Raw genomic sequence first — 22624 nt, 5'->3', positions numbered from 1 at the left:
GTAGGTGGGTGTGGTAGCCATCACTACTAATGCTGGGTGCTCCTTGTCCTGGTTTGCTGTGACAAACGACTGGTTTCATTTCATCGCACAATAAGAGGCATTCCAGGAAAAGGACTGCCTACTGCTAGTAGGCTTACCCTCAACTCACAAACAGCTTGCAAACTGTGTGTTAGTACAAAGAATAGATGAAACTCAAGAGAACAGCAAGGCGCAAATGAAAAGAGCGCTGCAGAGAGGGTGGAGACAACACAGAATAGAGAGGAGGGGGACGAGAGGAAGCTAGAAACAGCAAAGACGTGCAGAAGCAAGACAGCACTAGAAAGGCAGTGAAGCACTGTCACAGAGTCGCTGCTGCGAGTGCTTGCTTGGACCTTTCTGAACTCAGCCTCTAGCAAAAATACCCAAAAGCACCCCAGCACACCCCCACGATGCCGTGCGTCTGGCCCTGGTGGCTGGGGCCGAGGAGCAGACCTGAGCTGGGAGGCTGCAGAGGAGGAGGTAGAGGAGGTGGGGGGCTGGGGGGCCTCGGGCGTGCCCTGAGACGCCCTCACTCGGGCCTGGTAGAGCCTCTTAGCCAGGTCCTGCTCATACTGCCTAACATCCTCCTCTAGGCCATAGGGCCTGGGCCCCACAGGGCCAAGGAGAGGGTGACAGAGAGGAGGAGGAGGAGGAGGAGGAGGAGGGACGAGGATGACAGGTACACCAGGGTGGAGGAGGAATGAGGAGGAAAGAAAGGCATACAGACAGAAAAAAGAGAAGAAAACCAAAGAATGGAAGGTAAAACACCAACACATTTAGAGAGCCAGGAATAATAAATAAGATCCCATTTGTAGACATGAAAACAATATGAAAGGAGACGCACTATCCACACACAAACTCAGGATGATGTCACAACACAAAGTAAACTGTGACATCTGGGCAAAAACCTGAACCCTGTTATTGACCAGTATGACAGGAAATCTGGGACACAAGTGTCACTAACCCTCATTATCCTTCATCAGGAATATACACTATGTGAGCTAAGCTTTAGTTTTAGTTCATCATCAACACGTGTCAGTGTTATCAGCCCAGTCAAGGTTTATGTCACGTGCTGCTCAAAGAAAACAAACTGTCACCCCTCTCTTCCCGTAACTGACTCCCGCTTTGGCAAAAATTAATGCAGAGCAACAGAAAAGGCTGAAAATATTTATATTAGCGTGGAAAGATGCAAAGCCATAAAACGATCAGGTACCACAACCAACGTGAGCCTCTGCAGGAGACACTGTGGACGACGTTACAGTTTGCTCTTGTTCATTAGCCAGAAAGTTACTCAAAGCCATAAAAGTTTGTTTGCAAAAAGTGTCTCCAGATAACATTAATTCTGAACTGCCAGATTAATTAATTAGAGGTTTAGTCAACTGGCTAGGTTTTTAAATAAACTTTTAATTAAGTCAGTATTTCAGTAAACAACATGGATGAAACAATATACTGAATATTGAAATAAAAACGTCTGTACCAAACTGTGACAATATCTACTGTAATATTACATGATTAAGTATTTTATTTTCTTATTTTTATTTAATTTTTTGTTTTGCAGTTGTACATACAGAAATCAAGAATTCATTGCCACAAAACAATTAAGGCTAATTTTTTGCAAATTCTTAGGTCATGGCTGGCTACTTTTATTTTATTAAAGTAGGAAAGCAGAAGAACTTTAACTTAGAGGGACTTTGAAATGTTTCATCACACAAACAGTTTTGGTTCAAGTAAATTGTAAATTTGAAACATTTTGAAAACGATGATTCATCAAATGATTTACAGATCAGTGAAAAATAAAAATAAGTTGTTGCAACAGGTCTCATTTTTTATTATGTGTATTAAGATAAGAAATGATCATAAATGTCAAGGAAGCCACTTTGATATAAACTTGTTTCTGACTTTACTGGATTTTTCTTCTAAACAGCTATCACACTGGATTACACTGCATTTACAAACAATTTAATAATAATGACAATAATAATAACGAAGAATTTAATTTTTTTCTTTTTTTTTTCTTTGTCACATCCCTGTTAATATCATTGTACTAGTAATACAAGAAATGCAAAAACAAAATGTAAAGTAAAAAGCTAAAAAGACCTTTTATCACCCTGGTCAGAGTGTGTTGCGTGTCATATTTACCGTGCTGCCCTCCACATGGCTCTCTTCTCAGCCTCCAGAGCTCGTTTCTCAGCAGGGGACAGGTCCTTGTCAAGGGCCACAGCCAGCTCGGGGCTCTGCATACGAAGCCTCTCTTGATGTCTGCGCTCTGCTTTGGCCGTGCGGATGGGAGCCGCTGACTCCCCTTGGTACACTGGGATCAGACTAATGACACACAGGCAGCAGCGATGACGATGAGTGAAAACGGGACTAATATTACATGGAGACATCATGTGATTTAGAAATCATCCCATGTCTGAGAAGAGAAGTCTGTATTTTCCTTGAAATTGCTGTGTAACAAAATAAAATCAGAAACAGATTGTTCTTCTGCAGCTACATTAATAATGTAGTAGAGGTGCACAACTAAATGATCTGTCTCTGTATTTGGCTGGAAAGCAGAGAGGGCGTGGTATGTGCCAGAAGTCACACTAAATCAAAACACTGTATTGTTCTGTGCTAACATTCATTGGCAGTGCCTTCAAAGCATGAAGTTGATTTAATCAGCATACAATAAATTATGAAATATATTTCACCATCCTCATACTGTACTTTTCATCTCTCTTTTTTATGTTTTAAAGAAAGTTTTATTAACTGCAGATATAGAAAATATCTTTCAGTTGAATACTCTCAAATTGCAATGACACATATTTACATTGTAATGTAACATTAATGTGTATGTACAGTTTAATATTCTAGATTTATTGCATTGCATTCAATATTACAATTAAGTGCTTGTGTAAAAATGTACTAAGATAAAAGTAAAAAACTACTATTAACATTACTGCTGTACATTTTGGAAATTATTTTTTCACAAATAATAATGAGCAGAAATGTCTCCACTGCCTTATTTGTGCTTTCCTGAATAACATAATCAGATTTGGGCGCATCGCTATTGGTAGAGTAGTTAAGCGTTCCTTTGCCCACGTTCTGTATGTGTTATAAGCATAAATACATATTTGCAACTAACCTTGTCATCATCATTACTCATTTTAAACATAAAAATATAGTCAATCTCACAGCACAGCTGTTGACTGCTGTTTAACATATTATTGGCCACGATCAACTTTCATTCGTGTTCAGTTGCCCGACCACAGAAAAGAAAAAAATATATACCCCAAGTCACAAAGATGCCGATTCGAACAGGACTAATATTATAACAGGACCTCAGTGTTGGGGAAAAAATATGGCAGATAATTAACAGAGGAATTTTTACTTTACAACTTTCGGGCATGACAGATTTGAATGGGATTAAGATCACAGATGATCTCCACAGTTATTACAAAAACCCTAGACGTCCCCAGGTAAGAGCAGTCCTGTGCAAATCAGAATCAGTTTACTGATGCCCGGGGGGGAAATTGTTAGAAATGAAGATTAAGAGACATTTGAACATGATTTGTCTGATGTAATTACCCTGTCATGGAGTTAGGCCTCTGCTCCAGCCTGAAGCTGTCCTCCAGTGAATTCCTCTGAGAGTCTCCCTTACCATCAACAGAGGAAGGCCTACACACACGCACACACACAAACACACACACAACAATTAGCTGAAGAAATAAAAAAAAAATTAAAAAAAAAAACACATACAGAGCAACAGTGATATGTGACTTGTTACCCTGAGCTGCCACAGTAGCTGGGTGGTGTGACGTTGTAGCTGGGCGGCGTGGAGCAGTGCTGCGATGGAGTGTTTACAGGCTCCACCTTGTACTCCACTCCGTCCAACAGCACTTTACCAGTGACCTTCATCTGTGCCACCTGCTTAGCCAGGTCCTCCTCCTCATCCTCATCGTCTTCATCCAGCAGGTACTCCCGCGCCCGCTGCTCGAACTTCCTCTCTGGGGCGACAAGATCAGATTTCGAGGGCAGGTTAGTTGAGTCGGATGTTTTTATTAGTGATTGTTAAAGGATGCTCAAGGAGAAACAAGCAAACCTTCTTCCTCTCTCATTTTCTTGAGGTCATCCTCTCCAACGAGAGAGACTCGAGGTTTGGGTTTGTCTGGCGTCTGCTGCTTCACGTCAATCTCAAAATACTTCTGTCGGTCCCTGAAAGAACGCTGCTCTGGGCTGTCCTTACCACCAGGAGAAGGACTCTGTAAATTAAAAAAAAAACAGATTACAATTTATAAGATCATAGCAGAATGTGACAGATGACACAACGGCACAATAAAGGTCGATATTTGTTGCTAAAAAGCTAAAAGGAGCGCAGGTTATCACAAGAAATGTCAGTGGGGAAAGGTTTGACAGGCCAGAAGAAAAAGGAAACGATGAGCCATTAAACCAGAACCCAGCACCATTTTACAGATTTAAGATCAATTAACTGGCATTCCTATTATTGACAGACTTTCTCCCAGTCTTTGGGAGCAGAGACACCACCACCGGTCAAGCCAAGCACACCGCAGCCCAGGTTAAGAGCGGGGCCGCTCAGCTCTAGACATGGCGGAGGCGGTGGGTACCTGCAGCTCTGCCGACGGCCTGGAGCGGCGAGGCACTGCTGCCAGGCTCATGTACTCCAGACGGGGGGAGAGCTTGTTGGTCAGACCCTTACCAGCTCCCTCCTGACCATCTATGTCATCATCAAACACCTCGTTGTTCAACTCAGGCTGAAAAGGCCACAGAGGTCGTCACCAGACTGTCGGACTGAGAGAACTCAGAGCCAGTTTTTGTTTTGTTTTTTCCCTCAGTAAGCTGGGAACAGATCTAAACATGATTTGATATTTTGCTCTTGCAGCTTGAGAGTCGATATTCCCTTCTTAAACACTGTATTGGCCGGATTATAAGACACCCGTCTTTACTGGGCAGTCACTTTCCCCACATATCTTCATAAAATTCTACTCCTGCAGTTACATTTTGTTAAAATAGCATCTTTCTCAAAGTCATGTTTTTCGTGAAATGCAATCCGATAACTATTTCAGATATAAACATTCTTAAAATGTGTACCTTTATTTTTAAAGTGACACACATGAGTTTGCTTTCTTGCCAACAGACAGCTTTGCTTTTAATATTCTTTGGGTCAGTCAGTGTGTTCACTCACCTCTGGAGAAGGCTGCTTTGGGTGAAAGTTGTTCCTCACACCATACAGATCCTGTTGAACACAGCGGAGTGTTAATAAATCTCAGTAAAGACAGACAGAGGACAGAGACAGAGATACAGAGCAGGCAGACTGATTAGCAGAAAAAAAGGGGGATTGAATATTAGTACACGAGCCACACATGGATGGACGAATGGATCAAGACTCAACACCAGTATGACAGATGATGGCACTGGAGTACAACGATGAACGCATTCCACACGTCACAGCACGTCACAGGCCCACCGACACAGCGCAGGCTTCTGATAGGACAGCCTGCTCCAGTCAGGAGTGGGCGAAGGGAGGGGGGGGCGAGACCAACCAATCAGCACAGCATGCTTTTTTGTCGTTGTGACCCGGGCGAGTCCGGGCAGCACGGCCTACCTGCGGCGGCTCCAGCACTGCCAGTGAGCGAGGCACGGCGGCAAACGCCTTGTATGCCTGCTTGACATTCATGGGGAACTCGTCGGGCGAGGTGGGGGAAGGGGCGCGAGGCTGCAGGAGGGGGGGAGGGGGTGGGGTTGGGTGGGGCATGGAGGGTTCATATGGTAGAAGGAGCCGAGGGGAAGTAGAGGAGGTGGGAAGGACGGACAGACAGAGAGATGGAGGAGAGGGCAGACGATGAAAAAAACCAGCAAAGTTGAAGAAGACTGTGGAGGAGAACAGGTGAACAGCATGGCGGCTGGTTTCATGTGACGGAGGAGGGGAGTATGCCAGAGAGAGACACACAGTAGGGCCTGGAAAGTTCAAAGCCATGACAGATTTCTCTAGGGCTGTGACGATAACCGCATTACCACAATACTGTGGTCATTTGATGCCTACTGCAGGGCTGAGCTCATTATCGTCATAACGGCAAATTATATTTTGAAGGGTCAATCTCATGGTGAGAGCATGGATCTATTAATATGTCTAAGGACACAAGTCAGGAACACAGCCTCTGATTAGTTGACAGCAACTACACAAGGCATCTTGGGAAGGCAGCTAACAGCATGCTAACAACAACAACTTTTCCAGATAAAAAAAAAAAAAATCAGAAAAAATTCAGTGTTTGGTTTATAATTACAGAATTATTTTACGATGTCTCCAAAAAGACAGAGCAGTTCAAGGCTGATTACAAAGCTTCTGAAAGGGATACGATCGCACAGAAGCCGATGTTGTACAGGTTACATAACATTAGCATTAATTAAACGTGAGCCTTTCCTGCCCAGCTTACATAGAGGCTAACCCCTCACTTTTTCTTAACATTAGGGAAATAACAGACAAGACTTTTCTTGGTCTTGAGAAGGTGCAGCGTTTATAAATTGACAAATGTAACCTGAACTGTACATTTTCTGCCACACTGACAACTTACTGCTAAGTTTCTCCTCTGCTGTGAGAAACACAGGCAGTCTGCTGCTCTCCCTCCCTCACTTGCACACACTGCCCTATGCTGTAGCTATGCTAATGACACTGTGCTTCAATTAAGCCCAATAAAACTTAATTATTAAGGCAGTTGTTTTAAACCACCATCTTGTTTTGTCACTGCGGTAAGAAAAAAATTCATACCGTCACAGCCCTAGATTTTTCTGTATGAGACGTGAGATGAAATCACAGCTTCTTTGGTGTTTACCAATCCAGCTATGCTGCTTGCCAAAGGAAGAAATAAGCGGAACATTTCAGAAAGCTGCAATTATGAGAAATTATGTCTGATTCAGGAGCTGGGTGCTCCGTTTGCAGGTGTGGCTCAAAGACGGTCGACCTCCAGGTGTGCCCGGGGGTCACAGACAGCATCTCCTGCACAGACTCGACTCCCCTGTGCATTCAGGTATAAATGTTCCTGTCTTTGGTTCTAAAATCGTTCTCGTGTCTTAATGATCTGCATCTCTGCTGTACTGCTGTGAGACACCGGCTGGGTGTTTCTGGGCTGCGCAGTCTGAGCGGGCAGCACAGAGCTGAGAGTGGAGAGAACAACAGCGCTATGTGGTGGTGAGGGGTCTTACAGAGGTCTGGGAGTTGAAGGGGGAGGGGCCATGCTGGAAGGGGTTGGGGCTGTGGCCGTCCGGGGTGGCGGGGGAGGGACTCTGACGCACGCGCCCAACTGGCTGGATGGCACCCGGTCGCGTCTGGAGAGAAAATAAGTTACATTTTATTTTCACAAGTTATGTCAGTTTTGTTTTTTCTTTCATTCAGACATGAAACTTTAGGATGAATGACAACTCAAAATGAATGGAAGCTGTTTCTGTACCAAAAACAATACTTAAAATCCAATCAATTGTTTCTTTACACCTATTTTTTTTCTGACAGAAATTTCTAAATGACTTTAAAAAAATAATGTAGATTATGTACTCTAATCACTTTGGCATATCTGTCTGATAACAAAAAGTCGAGTATACTGACTCGACATATTAGTAAAACCAGTGTGATTGATCCAACTTTAATTGTTATTTTGTGAACAGCTTGTTTGTTTTCAAGGTCCACAGACACTCACTGATGATGAAGTGTCATCCTTGGCAATGGGAGTGGAGGAGTAATGAATGTTTGCCTGCAAAAAAAAAAAAAAAATGAAAATAAAACAATGACAGTGAAATAAAATGCATGAATCTGCAACATCTACCTGAGTGAGTGCATACAGTCACAAAATCTTAACTACTGGCTTCTTCAGGATGATGCCAGGCCAAATAAAGACACTTTCAAACAATGCAACATAGGCGGACCAAGTCAATGTTTTTCTTTCCACTCAAGTCCCAAGTCAAGTACCAAATCAAGACTGACAAATCCCAAGTCCTAAACAACAATCAACACCGAATCTAAGGCCATTTTCTGCCTCCTTTTTATATATAAGTATTTTTTTTATTTTTATTTGAATACAGATTTCTGAGTTTACAAGGTGCACTTGAATGCACCATGAAGTCCCTTAAGGTATCAAGAATTTCAATTCAAAAGGCTCAAGTTCAAGTGAAGTCACTAGTGTTTAAAAGTGCAAGTGGAGTTGCAAATGTTTGTGATTTTGTCAAGGCGAGTCTAAAGTCATCAAATTTGTGACTCGAGTCGAAACTCTACAATGCAACACCACTCAGTTTTACTTTAACCCAGTTTGACCAATTGTAGGCCCTTCGTCACATTTTGCCAGACTTAACTCTCTTGTTATTGTCCTGTGAGAGAATGTGAAGCCACAGCCGGTCAGTAGAGACATTAACAATTCTCCAATGAATGCACATCCAGTCTGCACGAGGCAAAGCATCAGTAATCAGCTGGCCATGGAGAAGCAGTCACATGCTTTTCAGACCGGCAGGACTGTGGCAGACACAGAGGCTGAACTAGTTATGTTTTATTAACAGAAAGAAGGCTCAGAGCAGCCGACGAATATGCTAAAAAAAATCCAGGCCAGAGCAGACAGGGCCACAAGACCCACTTACGAAGCGGGTCTCCCTGCCTGCACATGGAGAGCTGTTGGAAGAGTGGTGGCTGGGCTAAGGGTGGGAGGAGAGGTCAGAAGGGTCAAACTGTAAAATACCTCCTCTACAGTGGAAGAAATGACTCATGGAAAAGGAGGAAATAAAGTAAAAAGATGGTAGGAGAGGAGATGGTGGATACTGAAGAGGAGTGCTGGGTGTTGTGGCTGCTCACCGGTTGAATCGTGGGGGAGTACGGTGCTTCCCTGATCGGGCTGTCCGTCCTGGTGGTGAAATCAGAGGGAGGCGCCTGGAAAAACAAAGATCAAACACCAGAAACACACTTAACAGCTGCTCTTACTTTCATCAGTGCAGTGAAAACGCAGTGTAGTGAAGAAACACCAAAACAAGATTCACTGGTTAGTGCCGTAGAGAATCGATCTTCCAGTAAACTCAACCAACAACAAGCTCCTGCTGATAAACATGCACGTTTCGGTGCGTCTTGCAGGTTGTGGTCCTTCCTGACTTATGACCCCCCTCGCAGCTGTTGGGACAGACATTCCAGTCGATCCTGACTATGTACAGGCGATGTGCATGAATACCTCACGAGGTGCCACAAGCTCAGAGCTCACAGCAAAAACATGCACCACTTCAGCTGGTTGTAGCACTCACCGTAATGCACACAACCTCTGGACATGCGCAAAAAACACCCAAGTGTGGGGCATTTAATGTCCAGTAGGGCCAAAACTGATGAAAACGTCTGACCCAGTTAGCCAGAGCCCAAGAGGATATTGTTAAACCTGGAGTAAAGAATTTTGAGCCTCTTGTGGTCAGAAGAAACAAATTATGAACGCAACACTGATATAAAACCGCCTTTAAAAGCCTGGATCATACTCCCAAATAGATGCGACACCACAGACGGGTAGTAGGTCTGTTATGCACCGTGCCTCTGCATACACCCTCTGATGACAAATTTTCCATCCCGGAGACGGTGACTAGTAAAGCCTCGTGCACTCACAGATACATAAAGTATAATCCAGGTTTAAGCTGATGATGAACTTGTTATCAAACTGTTGCTTACTTACACATCCAGTAGCTACAGAGCAACATTATTACTGGCCACCCAATCAATGCAAGTCCAATTTTCAGTCTCTTTTAGCTCCATTTTTGGTCTCCAACTCCAAAGGAAATATCTGCCTCTTTAGCCGCTAAACACTCCACTATGTTCACCTGGTAGACATTAACTTTGTTTGTCTGCTGTTAAGTGCTGAGCAGGCAGTGTACAGCTGGCTGACTCACGAGTCAGTCTCTGGACACTTTGCTCAATAGAGACTGGGGAGAGTCTCCTAGCTGTTGTTGCAAGAACTGTGTGGAAACAAGAGTTTGAAAAAACCCTCCATTGCAGAACCAATCCAATGTCTTCATGGCGACCCTTCACATTTGGTTTATGATCTCTGTGGAATAAGTTAAAAAACAAAACTTTTTTTTTTACTCCACATAGATCATAAACCTATGTTCCCCTATGTTCTAAGCTCCCCAGTTTAGATGTATGTGTTTATAGGTTACCTTTTCAATATGGCAGAAACACAGCAACAAGCCAAAGCAGTTAATGCAGCATCTATGTATGATATGTCTATGTTTACATCTGAGAAGACTGAGGGGCAGAGTGTTGTTTCTGATAAGTTGTGTCCTTGAAAAAATGTAGGGGTCGTAGGTTGCTCGAGGCCATTCCAGCAACTAGCCTGCATTTGGATCATGCTATATCAATGATGCTATAAGAGCAGCGAGGGTGAACCAAAACTGTGACTGGAACCAGCCATTTAAAAAACAAGAACATGCACATTTGTTACCGTCTGGTGCTTTAGATGCACACAGACAAAAAACGAATGCCATGTTTCAAGTGAAAGACATTTCTTCGGTTTAAAGTTGAGTTAAAACCTCCACAAAGTCCATTTCAAGTGACAGCAGTGAGCCAAACAACAAACAGTGCGCAGTAACACACCATGCTGCCTCCAAACCACACTCTTGCCTTGCTGAACAACCAGGGCTGCAGTTGGCCGTGTCGCCCGTAGCCCACAGGAGGCCCAGACAGGATCTGCTCTCCAGGCGGACGGCCCTTTCCTTTGCGATTGGCCACCAAGAAAGGGTTCTCTTTGAAGCAGATGGGCTGAGAATCCACCAGGCATTCCTCTTCTTCTTCTTCTGCTACAAGTGTTGATGAATTTATGGTTGTCGAGGAGCTGGTGCTGTCAGTAGTGGACGTCCCATTAGGAGGGAACTGGGATCCATGAAGATAATCTGTGTGTTCAGACTGGAGCACCTGCTCTGTGGTCAGACTGGGGCAGGACTCAGGGTCCACGTGGCTGAGGGGGTTCGCGGGGTGGACTAAGCTGATGCCCAGAGGCTCTAAAGGGGCTCCGTACTGGGCCTGCATCGGGGCCTCCATGGGAGCAGTCAGACTTACAGAAGTAGAAAACTGGACAGGAGCAAAGAAAGAGGGAGGACAGATACAGTAAACAGAGATAGAAAGGAGTGTCAGGAAAAACTGAACTCAAAGGAAATTTATGCTGGTGAAGTTTAAAAGAATTAAAGTTTTAAAAATAGAATAGAGGAGAAACTGAGAAAGGATCACAACTTTTATTCTTTTTTCATGGATTTGGTCAATATTTCTATCAGTTATATCAACGCTGTGCTCAGTTTAATTCCTCCTTGCACAGCAAAAACTGTTTATGCCAACCATTCTTGTGCAGTGAGTCAAAATTAAAGAAGGAAGCTGGTCTGTTGTGTAATAATCGTGTCTTCATTTCCAAATAAGCTTGACTAACCCGTGGTTTTGTTTACAACCAGTCTGATCTTCTTACTGCTTGTGTTTTTTGTCGTGTCTCACTTCTGCAAGTGGCACGCAAGTCTCAAGTCTTTGCACTCAAGTTTCAAGTCAAGACAGGCGAGTTCTGAGTCAGATCCCAGGTCAAAACTGAGAAGTTTTAAGTCACAAACAAGTAATAATCCACTCTGAGCCAAATGTAATCCCATTTTAACAACAGAGCCGCGACTTCTGTTCTTTGTGCAACTTCAAATGTGAAACAAGGTTGGATGTTGTTGCATACTGCAATTGGGTTTTTGTTGACCAACTCATAGTCTTTGTACCTGAAAAAAATTATCTTTGGCCTCATTTTTTTCCCCCAAACTGGAGCTCAGTAACATAACGTTAGTTCTTACTGGTTCTCTGCTACAACTTGATTGGATGCTGTTTGGACTGGTTCAAAACAAAGCAGGTCTCGGGGATTACATGTCAGCTTGCTGAAAATGAATAACATTAACAGCATTAAGGACATGACTCGAGTCCACACCTCTGCCTCAGCAATTAATTTAAGATGGTGAGTGCAGTGTTATCATAACTGATAGCCAAACCTACAGAATCAAGTTTCAAGTTATTTTTCAAGAGCAGTCGTAAACGGTGAGGAAATAGTGACTAAAATAGATCTCAAATCATTTATACTTCTTTGTCAGTCTACTGGAAAAAATAGAGCAACAACAACGTAAAATATTTGGTAAATTCAAAAATACAAGTATCCGATTACAATCCCCCAATGAAAGAAATTCTGAAATAAGAAGAGGATTGAACTCTCCATGTCTTCTGCTGTGCTTCTGTAAATAGACACTTGACACAGAAGCCTACAGCTGCTAAAAAGAGTTCCTCACATCACTAAATCTTTCCTGAAGCCTTTAAAGATAAGTTTCTCGGTGTCCATCATTCAAGACTTGTTAACTGCTGCTGTTTGCTGCTACCAGACACATTACTACAGCCCAGCCTCTCTGCCTTAAATAACCACATTATCAGATCAGTGAGACATTCAGGCTCCAACACACCTTCAGCTTCTACTGTACTCAGCACAGAGGGCAGTTAATGTCAATGTAGGAGAGGAAATGCTATATAATATGCAATGTTTAACCTAACCCATTTAAAGAGACCTGATACTGCAAGTGCAGCCATAGAAGTGTGATGTTTTTACAACCCCAACGCTGAAAAATACCTCAAATCAACCGAGATAACTAACATCGCTTTGGAATTTATTACACGTGACCTGGACATATCTGCTGAAAATCAAAATAGCCGGACTAAGAATACAACGAGCATTGTGGGGCAGTAATGTGGCTCTCTACATGCTGACTATTAAGAGTCGGTGGTGTGATGAGGGTCACTGGGATGGAATGTGAACGAGTGCCCTTTTGGCTCCGACAGACTGTGAGGGACAGCTGGGGTTTTGGTGCGAGGCTGCTGGTTCGACAGCATGCCAACACGCTGAGCTGGACATGCTGGGAAGGGCTGTGAGTCTAAGGAACCAGGAACTCAACCGTTTTTACTTTATACTCATACAATGGTGTAGTAATTGCTTCTAAGACTATTTAATCAGCAGAATAGATAATATAAGCATGAAAAGGAAGTTCTGTGATCTTGTCCCTGCAAAAAAAATGTATTAACTATCTATTTTTATGATTAAATGCTCTAGTTTTATGGTTCTTATATGATATCTCTTAATGTCAGACACAGGATTTCTACAGATTCTTAAGAGTAAAATTCAAGCACTTTAAATGTACTTAAACCCAAAATCCATGACATCTAAATTGTAACTATAAATGCATTGGTAAAAAAAAGACTTTAAAGGATTTCTACAGCAATCAATATCGTCACTTTGTTTATTTTACCAGCTGTTCATATGAGCTACGATTGTTTGTTTTGATCATGATTATTTAATGCTTGCTATTTTCCAGAGTAAGGGATCAACTGAGGACGAATCTATGAATGACAAATACATCGACAGGATCATTTAATTTCAAATATTAGAAGATTTTGGGTTTTCATGAGGAGTAGCGTAAATGAAACACCAGATTGGATTGAAAACAAAGCATTTTTCTTTCAAGGAGTGTACTCAAATTCAAACATATTGCCAACCTTGAAAACGCACTTTGAAGACTTTTTACGAACCCTGCAGACACTGAACGCCTTCTCCGTCTCAATAAAAGGTTGATGGATTGTAAAGAGAACAATGGAAAGAAGTCCAGAACTCCATTAACCTTGTCATTACAGTAAAGATATGTTGTATTTTATGCAAAAAAAATGACAATGTTTTAATAAACCAAACTAAAAGTTCCTTCCAAAACAATACTACAGTACCAACCTGCTCCTTTCCAGTAATGTTATAAATCATAGCTGACACCAGGTTAGCCAGCATATGCTGTTTTTTGCCAGAATCACGAATAGTTGAACAGCAGATGTTTGACAGGAAATATGCCACACAGATCATATAAAACATCTAAAATAAAAATAGCATATATTAAGTTAATTATTTGTGATTATTTTCTATTTATTACTGAATTTTGCTGCACACTGGCTAAGCAATTTAATTGTTGAATTAGAAATTAATCTTTTGTTTTGTCACATATATGAAAGAAACGAACTTGACATATGTTTATTCTGATATTTGTTCTATATGCCTGAAATGCAGAAATATTAATGGCTACATTAGCATAAACTCTGACTGACACCTCAATTCTAATAAATGACAATAAACCTTGGCCTGTTTATACTAAAAATCACTAAAACATTCGATTTAGTTTACTTATCAACATTTCTAAACCACCGTTTCAAAAAAGAACCGTCTATTTTTTAGCTAAGCCTTTGGTAACAACTTACAGGCAGTTATAAAGGGTCACTGTGATACAGTTTGAACAGGACCACGTGTGCTGGAGCAGCAAATCCAGCTCCTTAACACACCAAGCAAGAACAGCTGCACATGAAATGTAGGTTAACTTCTTCCAGACAATCTAACAGGCCAGAGATCTAAAGTAGGGCAGAAAAACAAAGTCATAATAGCCATCTATTTAAAGTTAAGTACTACGTCTAGAAATATCTTCAACCAAACCAAAATCATATCTTCTAATGCAGACACACAGTTGGATAAAAATAAAACAGAGAAAGAATGAACCATGACAGAACTAAGAACAAACAGAAGACAGAAAAATAATAAAGCTACTACCTGTAGGATGGTAACAGGACAGTTCTGTATGTCCACTCAAACTTACTCCTCCGAGGACTTTGGGAACTGAAACACTTGTCTGTTTCTCTTAGACGATACCCTCCCTCCTCGTCTGCCACCCCACCCACCCAAGAGACTCCATCCAATTCAGAGCCAGATGCAGGTTTAAAATACCACAGAGGATAGGCCGTTTGATAGTGGGCAGCTGTCCCCTTCCCCCATCTCGCCACTTCCTTCACACACACTCACACACTTTATTTATCAACCAGGAGAGTGCCTGCCCTCCGGCCATGGCTTCTTTCATTTCCACCTCCTTTTGTACTTCAGAAATCCCTCCAGTCTTTCTTCCACAACTTCTTTCATTTCTTCTTGAATGCGTATGTTTCTCTGGATGCGTTTGATCTTTTCCCAAACTTCCTGATCAGTCCATCGTCTTCATGTTATTTCTTCAATCCAGGCGGGTCGCATTGACTCTTGTTAATTGATGTAGGACACGGTTACATCATACTGACATACTGAATGGGTTTAGCCTTGTAGCCACTGTCTGTCACGTTGACTTGGGGGTTATGCACATGGAGGGAGGTTAACATTCCTGCTCCTGGAGGGGCAACTGGTCGACACTGGGTCACTCGGTTTCCCAGGACATAAAAACAACGTTCCATGAAGAGGTCTATTCTGAGCCATGAAGGCCATTTTCCAACATAGCCCGCGCAGAAATACGGGTAATTTACAACACGAGGGCAGCACACTCTTGTTTCGAACAAGGTGAAAAGTAACACGATTTGTAACATTAAGTGTATCTGAGAACATAAACAGAGGCTTACCCTGTTGAGCTTCTGCAGACTGGTGGTGGGCAGTGCCGCCAGGGTTTTGTAGTCAAGTTTTAGAGGTCCAGTGCCAATGTTCTACAGAGAAATAAATAGACAACAGAGGTGAGGAGGGGGCAAGGCTGAGGTTTATTACACAACAAGCACAAAACTATTCAAAGTGACTTAGTTTTACTGGAGGAGTCTACTAATAGACTTGTGGAGAACCATTCATATGAAGCAAAGGATCCACACTTATATTGTAAACGTCAACTGGGTAGAGAAATTCCCTAACGCCCAATATTTGATATGTTGTTATATTTAAGGATAAGACTGGTGATATTCTACATTTTTTTTGTACTGTCAACAAATTCAGCAAAAAGACAGAAAGTTGGGAAAGGGGTTAATATTCTGACAAAAAAAGTGGCCCTAATGCGCTGTTGTAATAGATCCTATCCCTGATGCAGGTTATTCTGCTGTGTCGCAGAGCTTCATTGTTATCCAAAAACCAATCAAGAACACTGACCGTTCCACTCGGTGACACGTCCCTTCGTGACAATGAACATGGGCAGTGTAGTTTACTTTGATTCAACTACATACCACAAAGTCCATGGCTGAAAATAGTGCCCCCAATTTAATCCTTCCCAGTACCTCGTGTGTGTACACTCAAGTTAGCCGAGGCTGAAAGTAGCCTACAGTGTGTTGTGTGTCCACCAAATACACAGAGTTACAATTTCCAACTGTTTGTGAGGAGTTTATTATCAGAGCATAATGTTCATGAAACTCTGAGCTACCTGTTCCGGATCCTCTTGCCCACCTTTAGCCTGGACTAACCTGTAAGGAAGTGCCACCCTGCTGGTTTGTCACAAACTGAGTAAATCAGTCTGTGTTTACCTGGATTTGACTTTTTCCAGTAAAACTAAGGCAGTTTGAGTCTGGCTCAAGACTGAGGATGAGCATAACAAGATAAAATCCTGTGGAGGTGGTGCTGTGGTATTTTTGTGGCCCTTATGCGCAGACAGGAAGGTTGTCTGCAGACCTGCTGATGAGGAGGAGTGTCTCACCTCAGTCTCCTCTTCTAGCAGGCGAGTTGCCTCCTCTCGCTCCAATCGCATACGCTCCTTCACCAAGAAAGGAAGGGGAGGAAGAGGAGGAGGAGGAGGAGGAGAGTACAGGATGGAAGACACCCAACCACACACAGCCACACAATAATGCGATGAGAGGTGATGAAGGAGGAAAAGAAGTGTTACAGGAGGTGAGAAGAAGTGGGGAAAAACAACAGTGGGGAAGTGGTATGGAGATGATTGGATGAGTTTGTATCACACCAAACACACCGAAGGTAAAGGAGAGGTGAGGGAAAAACAGAAGGGAAAGAAAGGATAGAATCCGCACACATTAGAAAGTTCTCTAATCATTAGCTATAGGAGCAGAAAAAAAAGCATGCAAGGCGGGACATTGTAGGAACGGTTCTCAAACACGATACCCACACGGGGTACAGAGGAGAAGCTTCATTCACCCAATAACAAACCAACCTGAGCTTCTCCCTCTCAAGCTCCACTCTGACTTGAGTTCTGAATTTTTCTGAGCTAAAAATTTAATTTTCTTCTTCTCTCGCTGTACTGCCATTTATCTGCTGATCTTACAGACGCGACTTCTAGCCTTCCCAAAACAGAAGTGGATTTTTCCGTTTCACTTACCACTTTTTCCATCTCTTCTCGCTCCCACTGTGACGTCTCTCTCACCATCTCAGACTCCTGGAGGAGAGATTTAACATCCTTACAATTCCAGTAAATGGTTACTATTCATCCTGTAAATCTTAGCACAAACACTGCCTGCCTGAGTCATTTAAACCAATGCAATCTCTATGTGAATTATTTTGTCTGCAGAGGAACAACAGAAACAAGCATTCAACAAGCTGCTACATTCCTTTGGAACGGGCAGTCTCCCAAAAGCTAATCTGGACAAAATAAACAACTGTGCTGGCGCTTTCTGGGTGCTGTAGTGAAAAGATGGGTATGTGTGGTGCTGTGCATGGCTGGAGTGAATGAAACTCCACAGTCGGTGGTTCAAAACTCCACCTGCTGACACCAAACTGCTGAGTGCTGCTGTGACAGAATCGCTGAACAAAACATCTGACAACAAAATCGCCAAACCGATTCCTGGTATGTAGATGAATGGCGTGCACTGTGCTTCCTGGTACACAAACCAACAGTGTTCATATTTATTATGCAGGACTCGTTGGTTTTGTATGTCCTAAACAGTGCATAATTGTAATATGGACAATAACCTGACCTTAACGGCACAGATCATGATAAATAATTAGGACATAGGTTTTCAAAGTGGGAGGCAAACAGCAAATTACCACATTAGTTATTACACTAGTTTTGAAAAAGGAGATCGCATAGCCTAAATGTGTGTGATTTGGTTAAAACAACAGTCCACAGACATACTAGTTTTGGAGACCTTTTTTCCCCACTTTCTCAAACCCATTAACTAATAGATGCCTTTGGACAGACTTCTATCAATGTGCTGTAGTTTGTCTATGGGATCAAATTACACAATCATGATCGCATAGACATACAGAAATTGAGCAAACTAAGTAATTAAACTCAGGGGGTGCCTTTTTCCAAGCTTTGTCTGAGGAGAGGCTCACAGTCTCACTTTAAAAACCTGTGAATAAAGATTTATAATCAGTGCAGATAAATGATCAGTCTATAATACAATGTATAATCTGTACTGCACCTTCTGCATGATGTCCATCTCCTCTGGGCTCAGGTCTCGGTCTATAGAGGAGATGCTTTCCATGCTGTTCTTACGGACGATGCCTGTTGCAAACGGGTTGGCGATGATGCCAGGAGACGACTGGAAATGAAACAAAGAAACAGAGTTTTGTTTAAGAATTTGATCTAAATTCATCGATCATAACCCACTCATATTCGTTCTAAAAAGTTTGATCAGTGTTTTTTTTTTAGAAAAGCCAATCAGAAGAGGCAACACAGGGTCAGAGACCTCATGGTGCATTCAGGTGCACCTCGTAAACTCAAAAATCTATACTAGAATGGCCACAAAGGTTGTGTAAAGTGTGATATTCTTTTGGTATTTTTCTTTGTGGGAATACACAGGCTTACATCTGCCATTACTTTTTTGTTCTTTCATCACTGCATTTTTAATAACTAGATGCTAAAATCATAACAATATCCCTTTCTACAGAAAATATTGTTATTAGCAAATTCAGCTACATTCATTTACAACAGGTCCCCAACCACCTCTGTGATAGTTTTAAAGTTGTTTTATACTTAATATAGTTAAATGAATAAATAATGCTACATGATAAACAGATGGCTTGATGATCTGTATCGGTAACTTATTTCAGCGATCAGTGATCGGCCCCTAATTTCCTGATTGGAGCACACCACTGGCAATTTATTGACCAGGTCAATTATTTTGTAGATATTCTGACTAAGTATATACATACATACAAATGATACAACACTTTATTTGTAATTGTAGGCATAAAATGAAATTATGTTTCATAGCTCTCAGAGACCAGCAGCAATAGAAAGCAAAACAAAGGATAAAAACACAAATAAAAGCTTCAGTACTTTATTTAAAGTTATTTAAATTCACTCTGTACAGCTAGCATCCATTCTATAAGCACGTTAACCCACAGTTAGAGTATTATTTACTTTTAAGTGAAAAAAACATTTTGTCCAAATCCGCTTGCTCATATTGTCTTACCTCCACGGCAGCCACTTTTCGTGGGTCGAAGCCGTCACACACCAACATGCTGAGGGAGTCTCCTACTGCACGTAGCACTCGCACCGCCTCCGTGTGCGTCATCCCCAGCAGGCTGTGGTTGTTCACCTCCAGGATACGCATACCGACCTGCAGCCTGCCGTCTCTTGCTGCTGCACCGGTCGAACTCACCTGTCGGAATGTCAACCAAAGTACGGGTTAGTTGATGACGCTTAAACGTCGTCCTCATTCATAAAACTTAGTACCACTTTTTCTCAGTAGCAATTTGCATCATTTTACTCCTCTGCAGACAGCAGTCAAGACTGAGCATGCTCATAGTTTTCAGTAAGATGGGATGTGGCTTTAAATAAAGTGGATTGCTTCATAACTCTTATGCTTTTAGCTTTAGTTAAAGCTAAAAGGAGATAGGCTCTGATTCCTTCAAATGTGGTGAAAAAGGATTAACATGTACAAAGAAATTACTGTATTGCAAAGTTGTGGTGTCTAATATATATTATTTGAGAACCTTAGAAATGAAGATGCCTTCATCTGTGGCATCAAAGGGGTTTCCTGCATGACCCTTGGCCCCTCCACGAATACTGATGCCAAGTTTCTCTCCTGGCTGCTTCTGGATCACAATCTCCTGCAATGATACACAGCTTGTCAGGCAGGGTAAGGTCAGTATTTGCCAACGTTAGTATATTTGTTTCAGCTGACGGTCTAACCTGCATCCCAGGTGGTGAAGGGTCCCTCCGTACCAACATACGGATCTCCTGCTTGTTGGCCAGCAGCGCTCGCACGGCTTCCTGGTGTGTGGCGTGACGAAGGTCGATTGAGTTCACTTCTAATATCCTGTCTCCAACACGCAGTCCACTTTGACACGCTAGACCGTGAGGAATCACCTGGTGATGAGACGGACCGTGGACAGTGAGACACAGAGCTCATATTAGGAGTCACAAAAAACCCCAGGAATTTCACACAAGTGTTACCTTTGAGATGAAAACTCCAGGCTCATTGATGCCGAACGGGTGACTGGCATGATCACTGCCTCCCACGATGCTCAGGCCTAGAGGACCACCTGACTTCACCAGGGTCACTTCCTGTTAACATCAGAGAGTTTGCAAATAGTTCAAGCCTAAATCTAATAAAGGTGAATCCTTGGTATGTTGTAACTGAAAACATGAAAGCCTTCATCCAAACACCAAGGGAAGGAGACAATCATTGAGGCTTTATACATGAACCCCTTACCGAGGGACAAACTAAAGGTGTTTTATGCAACCAGGCACAGGTTATAAAAGTCATATCTACATCTAGAATTTGTCTAATAAACACAAACCAACCTATTGCACCAACATATTCTACTGTTTACAGGCATAAGCCACTATTTAGTATAAAGCACTATCTTTGCATTATTGACAAGAGTTGTTATTATCAGGCTACTCTACAGAACACCACTATTTAAATTAGACCAAGCCTTCATACCATGCACCATCTTCTCTGGAACTGGACAGCATTAAGGATAATGTGGGGGCCAAATGAACAAACATTAACGATGGATGCCTTAATGAGGCTTCTACAGCTCGGTCTAATAGAACTAAAAAGCTACTCAACATATTGAAGAAGTGCTGAAGTGGCTCTTAACAGGCCTCACCTCAATGGGATATTCATCCTCCATTTGGCTCAGGTGGTTCCCGTGGAGGGAGAGGCCCTCCTCTTCCTGGTCTGGTGAATCTGAGGGTTCTGGGGGCGGAGGGGAGTGGGCTCGTGCCCGGGACTGACCTGGAGAGCCCCCTGGTGCGTTTGGGTCTCGCTCCACCACGAGGGCGATGGTGGGGGAGGTGCCGGTAAGGAGCGCTACTGCCTGGTCATGCCTGGCCTCTGTCATGTCTACACCATTGATCTGGATCGACAGTAAAACCAACCACGCAGGGTGTCAGCCCACCAGGACACTCCCAACGACAACGGGCCACACTCGGGCACGATGAACAGTAATAAACAATACATGCTGGAGACAGCAAGCTGCCATCACTCTTCTCTCATCTAATTCTACACCTCATCACTCAAAATTAAATATTTATTTAAAGGCATAGCTTGGATTTTTTGAAGTGGAGTTGTATGAGGTACTTATCCATAGTCAGTGCATTGACTACAGCAGATGGCAGTTGACACGCCCCCAGTTTTGGAGAAGCAGAGTGGAATACCTATGCATTTTACTAGTGTGGACTGTAGAGTCAGAAACAGAGCAATATTTTACTTATATAATGGCGGTTTCATGCTGGAAAAGGTTTATGGCACGGTAAAGTGGTGAAGATATTCTTAATATAGCGAACTGGGGGTTTGCCGACCACCATCTATTGTAGGTAATACACCAGCTATCAATAAGTACCTCATACAACCCCACCTGAAACAATCCGAACTAGCCCTTTAACATCTCAATCATTCTGTTATTTAAGTTGTTGAGTTTGTGAGTGCACCACAGTGAGTACTGTTATTTGAGAAAGAACCAAACACCTATACAGAGCAACAGGAACAGGCAGAAGAAGGGGGAGCAGGGGTAACAGCGGGCTGCTGCAGGCAATTTAAGCTGGCAGAGCTTCCCTGAGGGAGAGAGAGACTACGAGCAAGCAAAGCTATTTTTATTATTCAAAAAAGTAATAAAATTCCCTGAAGTCAGACTGCATGTGTTGCTATCTTTTAATGTAATCAGTTCAATAGTTTTCCTCCTTTTCTTGCCTTTGTTTACTTAAAACACAAGTGGAAGTGTGTGGTTTCTCCAAAAAGTTTGATCTTAAGTCCACAAAAGCAAGCAGGGAAGTCCTGAGAAAACATTGTTATAGAGAGTAGTTTATTCATTAGTGTTTCTAAGCTTGAGTTTTAGATTAGGGGGAATCTTTCAGGCATGCACAATCTTAAAAACTGTACTCTGGTCCCAAGTGACAAGCAGAGGTCAGCGCTGACCCGACAGTACCAGCTCTTACCATTGGCTGATAAGCTGCCGCGCCCACTGCCATAGTAACACTCATACGTGTTGTGCATGTCAGCGGGGCGACAGACTCAGCCCACTCCACCCCAACACCGTACCCACCACCACGCAGACAGGGAGATGCATTTAATGCATTAGTGAGCATGCAGACGAAGAGAATATGAGAAAGAGAGGAAAAAAGAGGCTGTCTGCAGGTAGAAAAGAGAGCTGAACAACTGCCATAGTAGAGAGGAACCCAGGAAAGAAAGCAAAGGAAGCTTCTCTGTGATTTCAAGAGAGCAGTTAAAAGTAGGAGTAGTTTCACATTCAGCATACTGGGAAGAGAAGCTCAGGAGGCATCAATATCAACCATCATCAGTCGGTTCATTGCAATAGTGTGTGATAAAAAGTGGATAATAACATGCAACTAATGCTGCTAATATGCTAACAGATAAAGGAGAGCAAAGCCAAGCGTG

The 22624-nt window shown here is 42.6% G+C and overlaps 1 protein-coding gene across 23 annotated transcripts in view; it reads right to left on the bottom strand.

Annotated features, from left to right (window-relative positions):
- The window catches only part of scrib (scribble planar cell polarity protein), an 86884-nt gene that overhangs the window by 7634 nt on the left and 56626 nt on the right, over positions 1-22624 (bottom strand). For 3 of the 23 annotated variants that reach the window (XR_014772732.1, XR_014772737.1, XR_014772736.1), the window contains 23 exons: positions 20838-21086; positions 20669-20689; positions 20176-20286; positions 19912-20088; positions 19713-19829; positions 19190-19378; positions 18194-18313; positions 17149-17205; positions 16516-16572; positions 15470-15550; positions 10637-11083; positions 8843-8917; positions 8632-8685; positions 7704-7757; positions 7216-7338; positions 5621-5731; positions 5201-5251; positions 4623-4769; positions 4100-4259; positions 3785-4004; positions 3586-3675; positions 2158-2340; positions 472-621 (listed from right to left, as the gene is read on the bottom strand). Coding sequence is in view for 2 of the 23 variants with exons in the window: in XM_084747527.1 (XP_084603653.1) it covers positions 472-621; positions 2158-2340; positions 3586-3675; positions 3785-4004; positions 4100-4259; positions 4623-4769; positions 5201-5251; positions 5621-5731; positions 7216-7338; positions 7704-7757; positions 8632-8685; positions 8843-8917; positions 10637-11083; positions 15470-15550; positions 16516-16572; positions 17149-17205; positions 18194-18313; positions 19190-19378; positions 19713-19829; positions 19912-20088; positions 20176-20286; positions 20838-21086 (3023 nt within the window). In the remaining 21 variants the exon portion in view is untranslated. The remainder of the gene's footprint in view (positions 1-471; positions 622-2157; positions 2341-3585; positions 3676-3784; positions 4005-4099; positions 4260-4622; positions 4770-5200; positions 5252-5620; positions 5732-7215; positions 7339-7703; positions 7758-8631; positions 8686-8842; positions 8918-10636; positions 11084-15469; positions 15551-16515; positions 16573-17148; positions 17206-18193; positions 18314-19189; positions 19379-19712; positions 19830-19911; positions 20089-20175; positions 20287-20668; positions 20690-20837; positions 21087-22624) is intronic. The other 20 variants (XR_014772741.1, XR_014772743.1, XR_014772733.1 and 17 more) reach the window with 17 other exon arrangements.

Source organism: Lutjanus erythropterus, chromosome 21, assembly GCF_056507025.1.
Source record: "Lutjanus erythropterus isolate fLutEry1 chromosome 21, fLutEry1.hap2, whole genome shotgun sequence".
In the NCBI taxonomy this organism is placed as follows: domain Eukaryota; kingdom Metazoa; phylum Chordata; class Actinopteri; order Lutjaniformes; family Lutjanidae; genus Lutjanus; species Lutjanus erythropterus.
The sequence above is the reverse complement of the archived record's forward strand: the minus strand, read 5'-3'. Positions and strand labels throughout refer to the sequence as shown.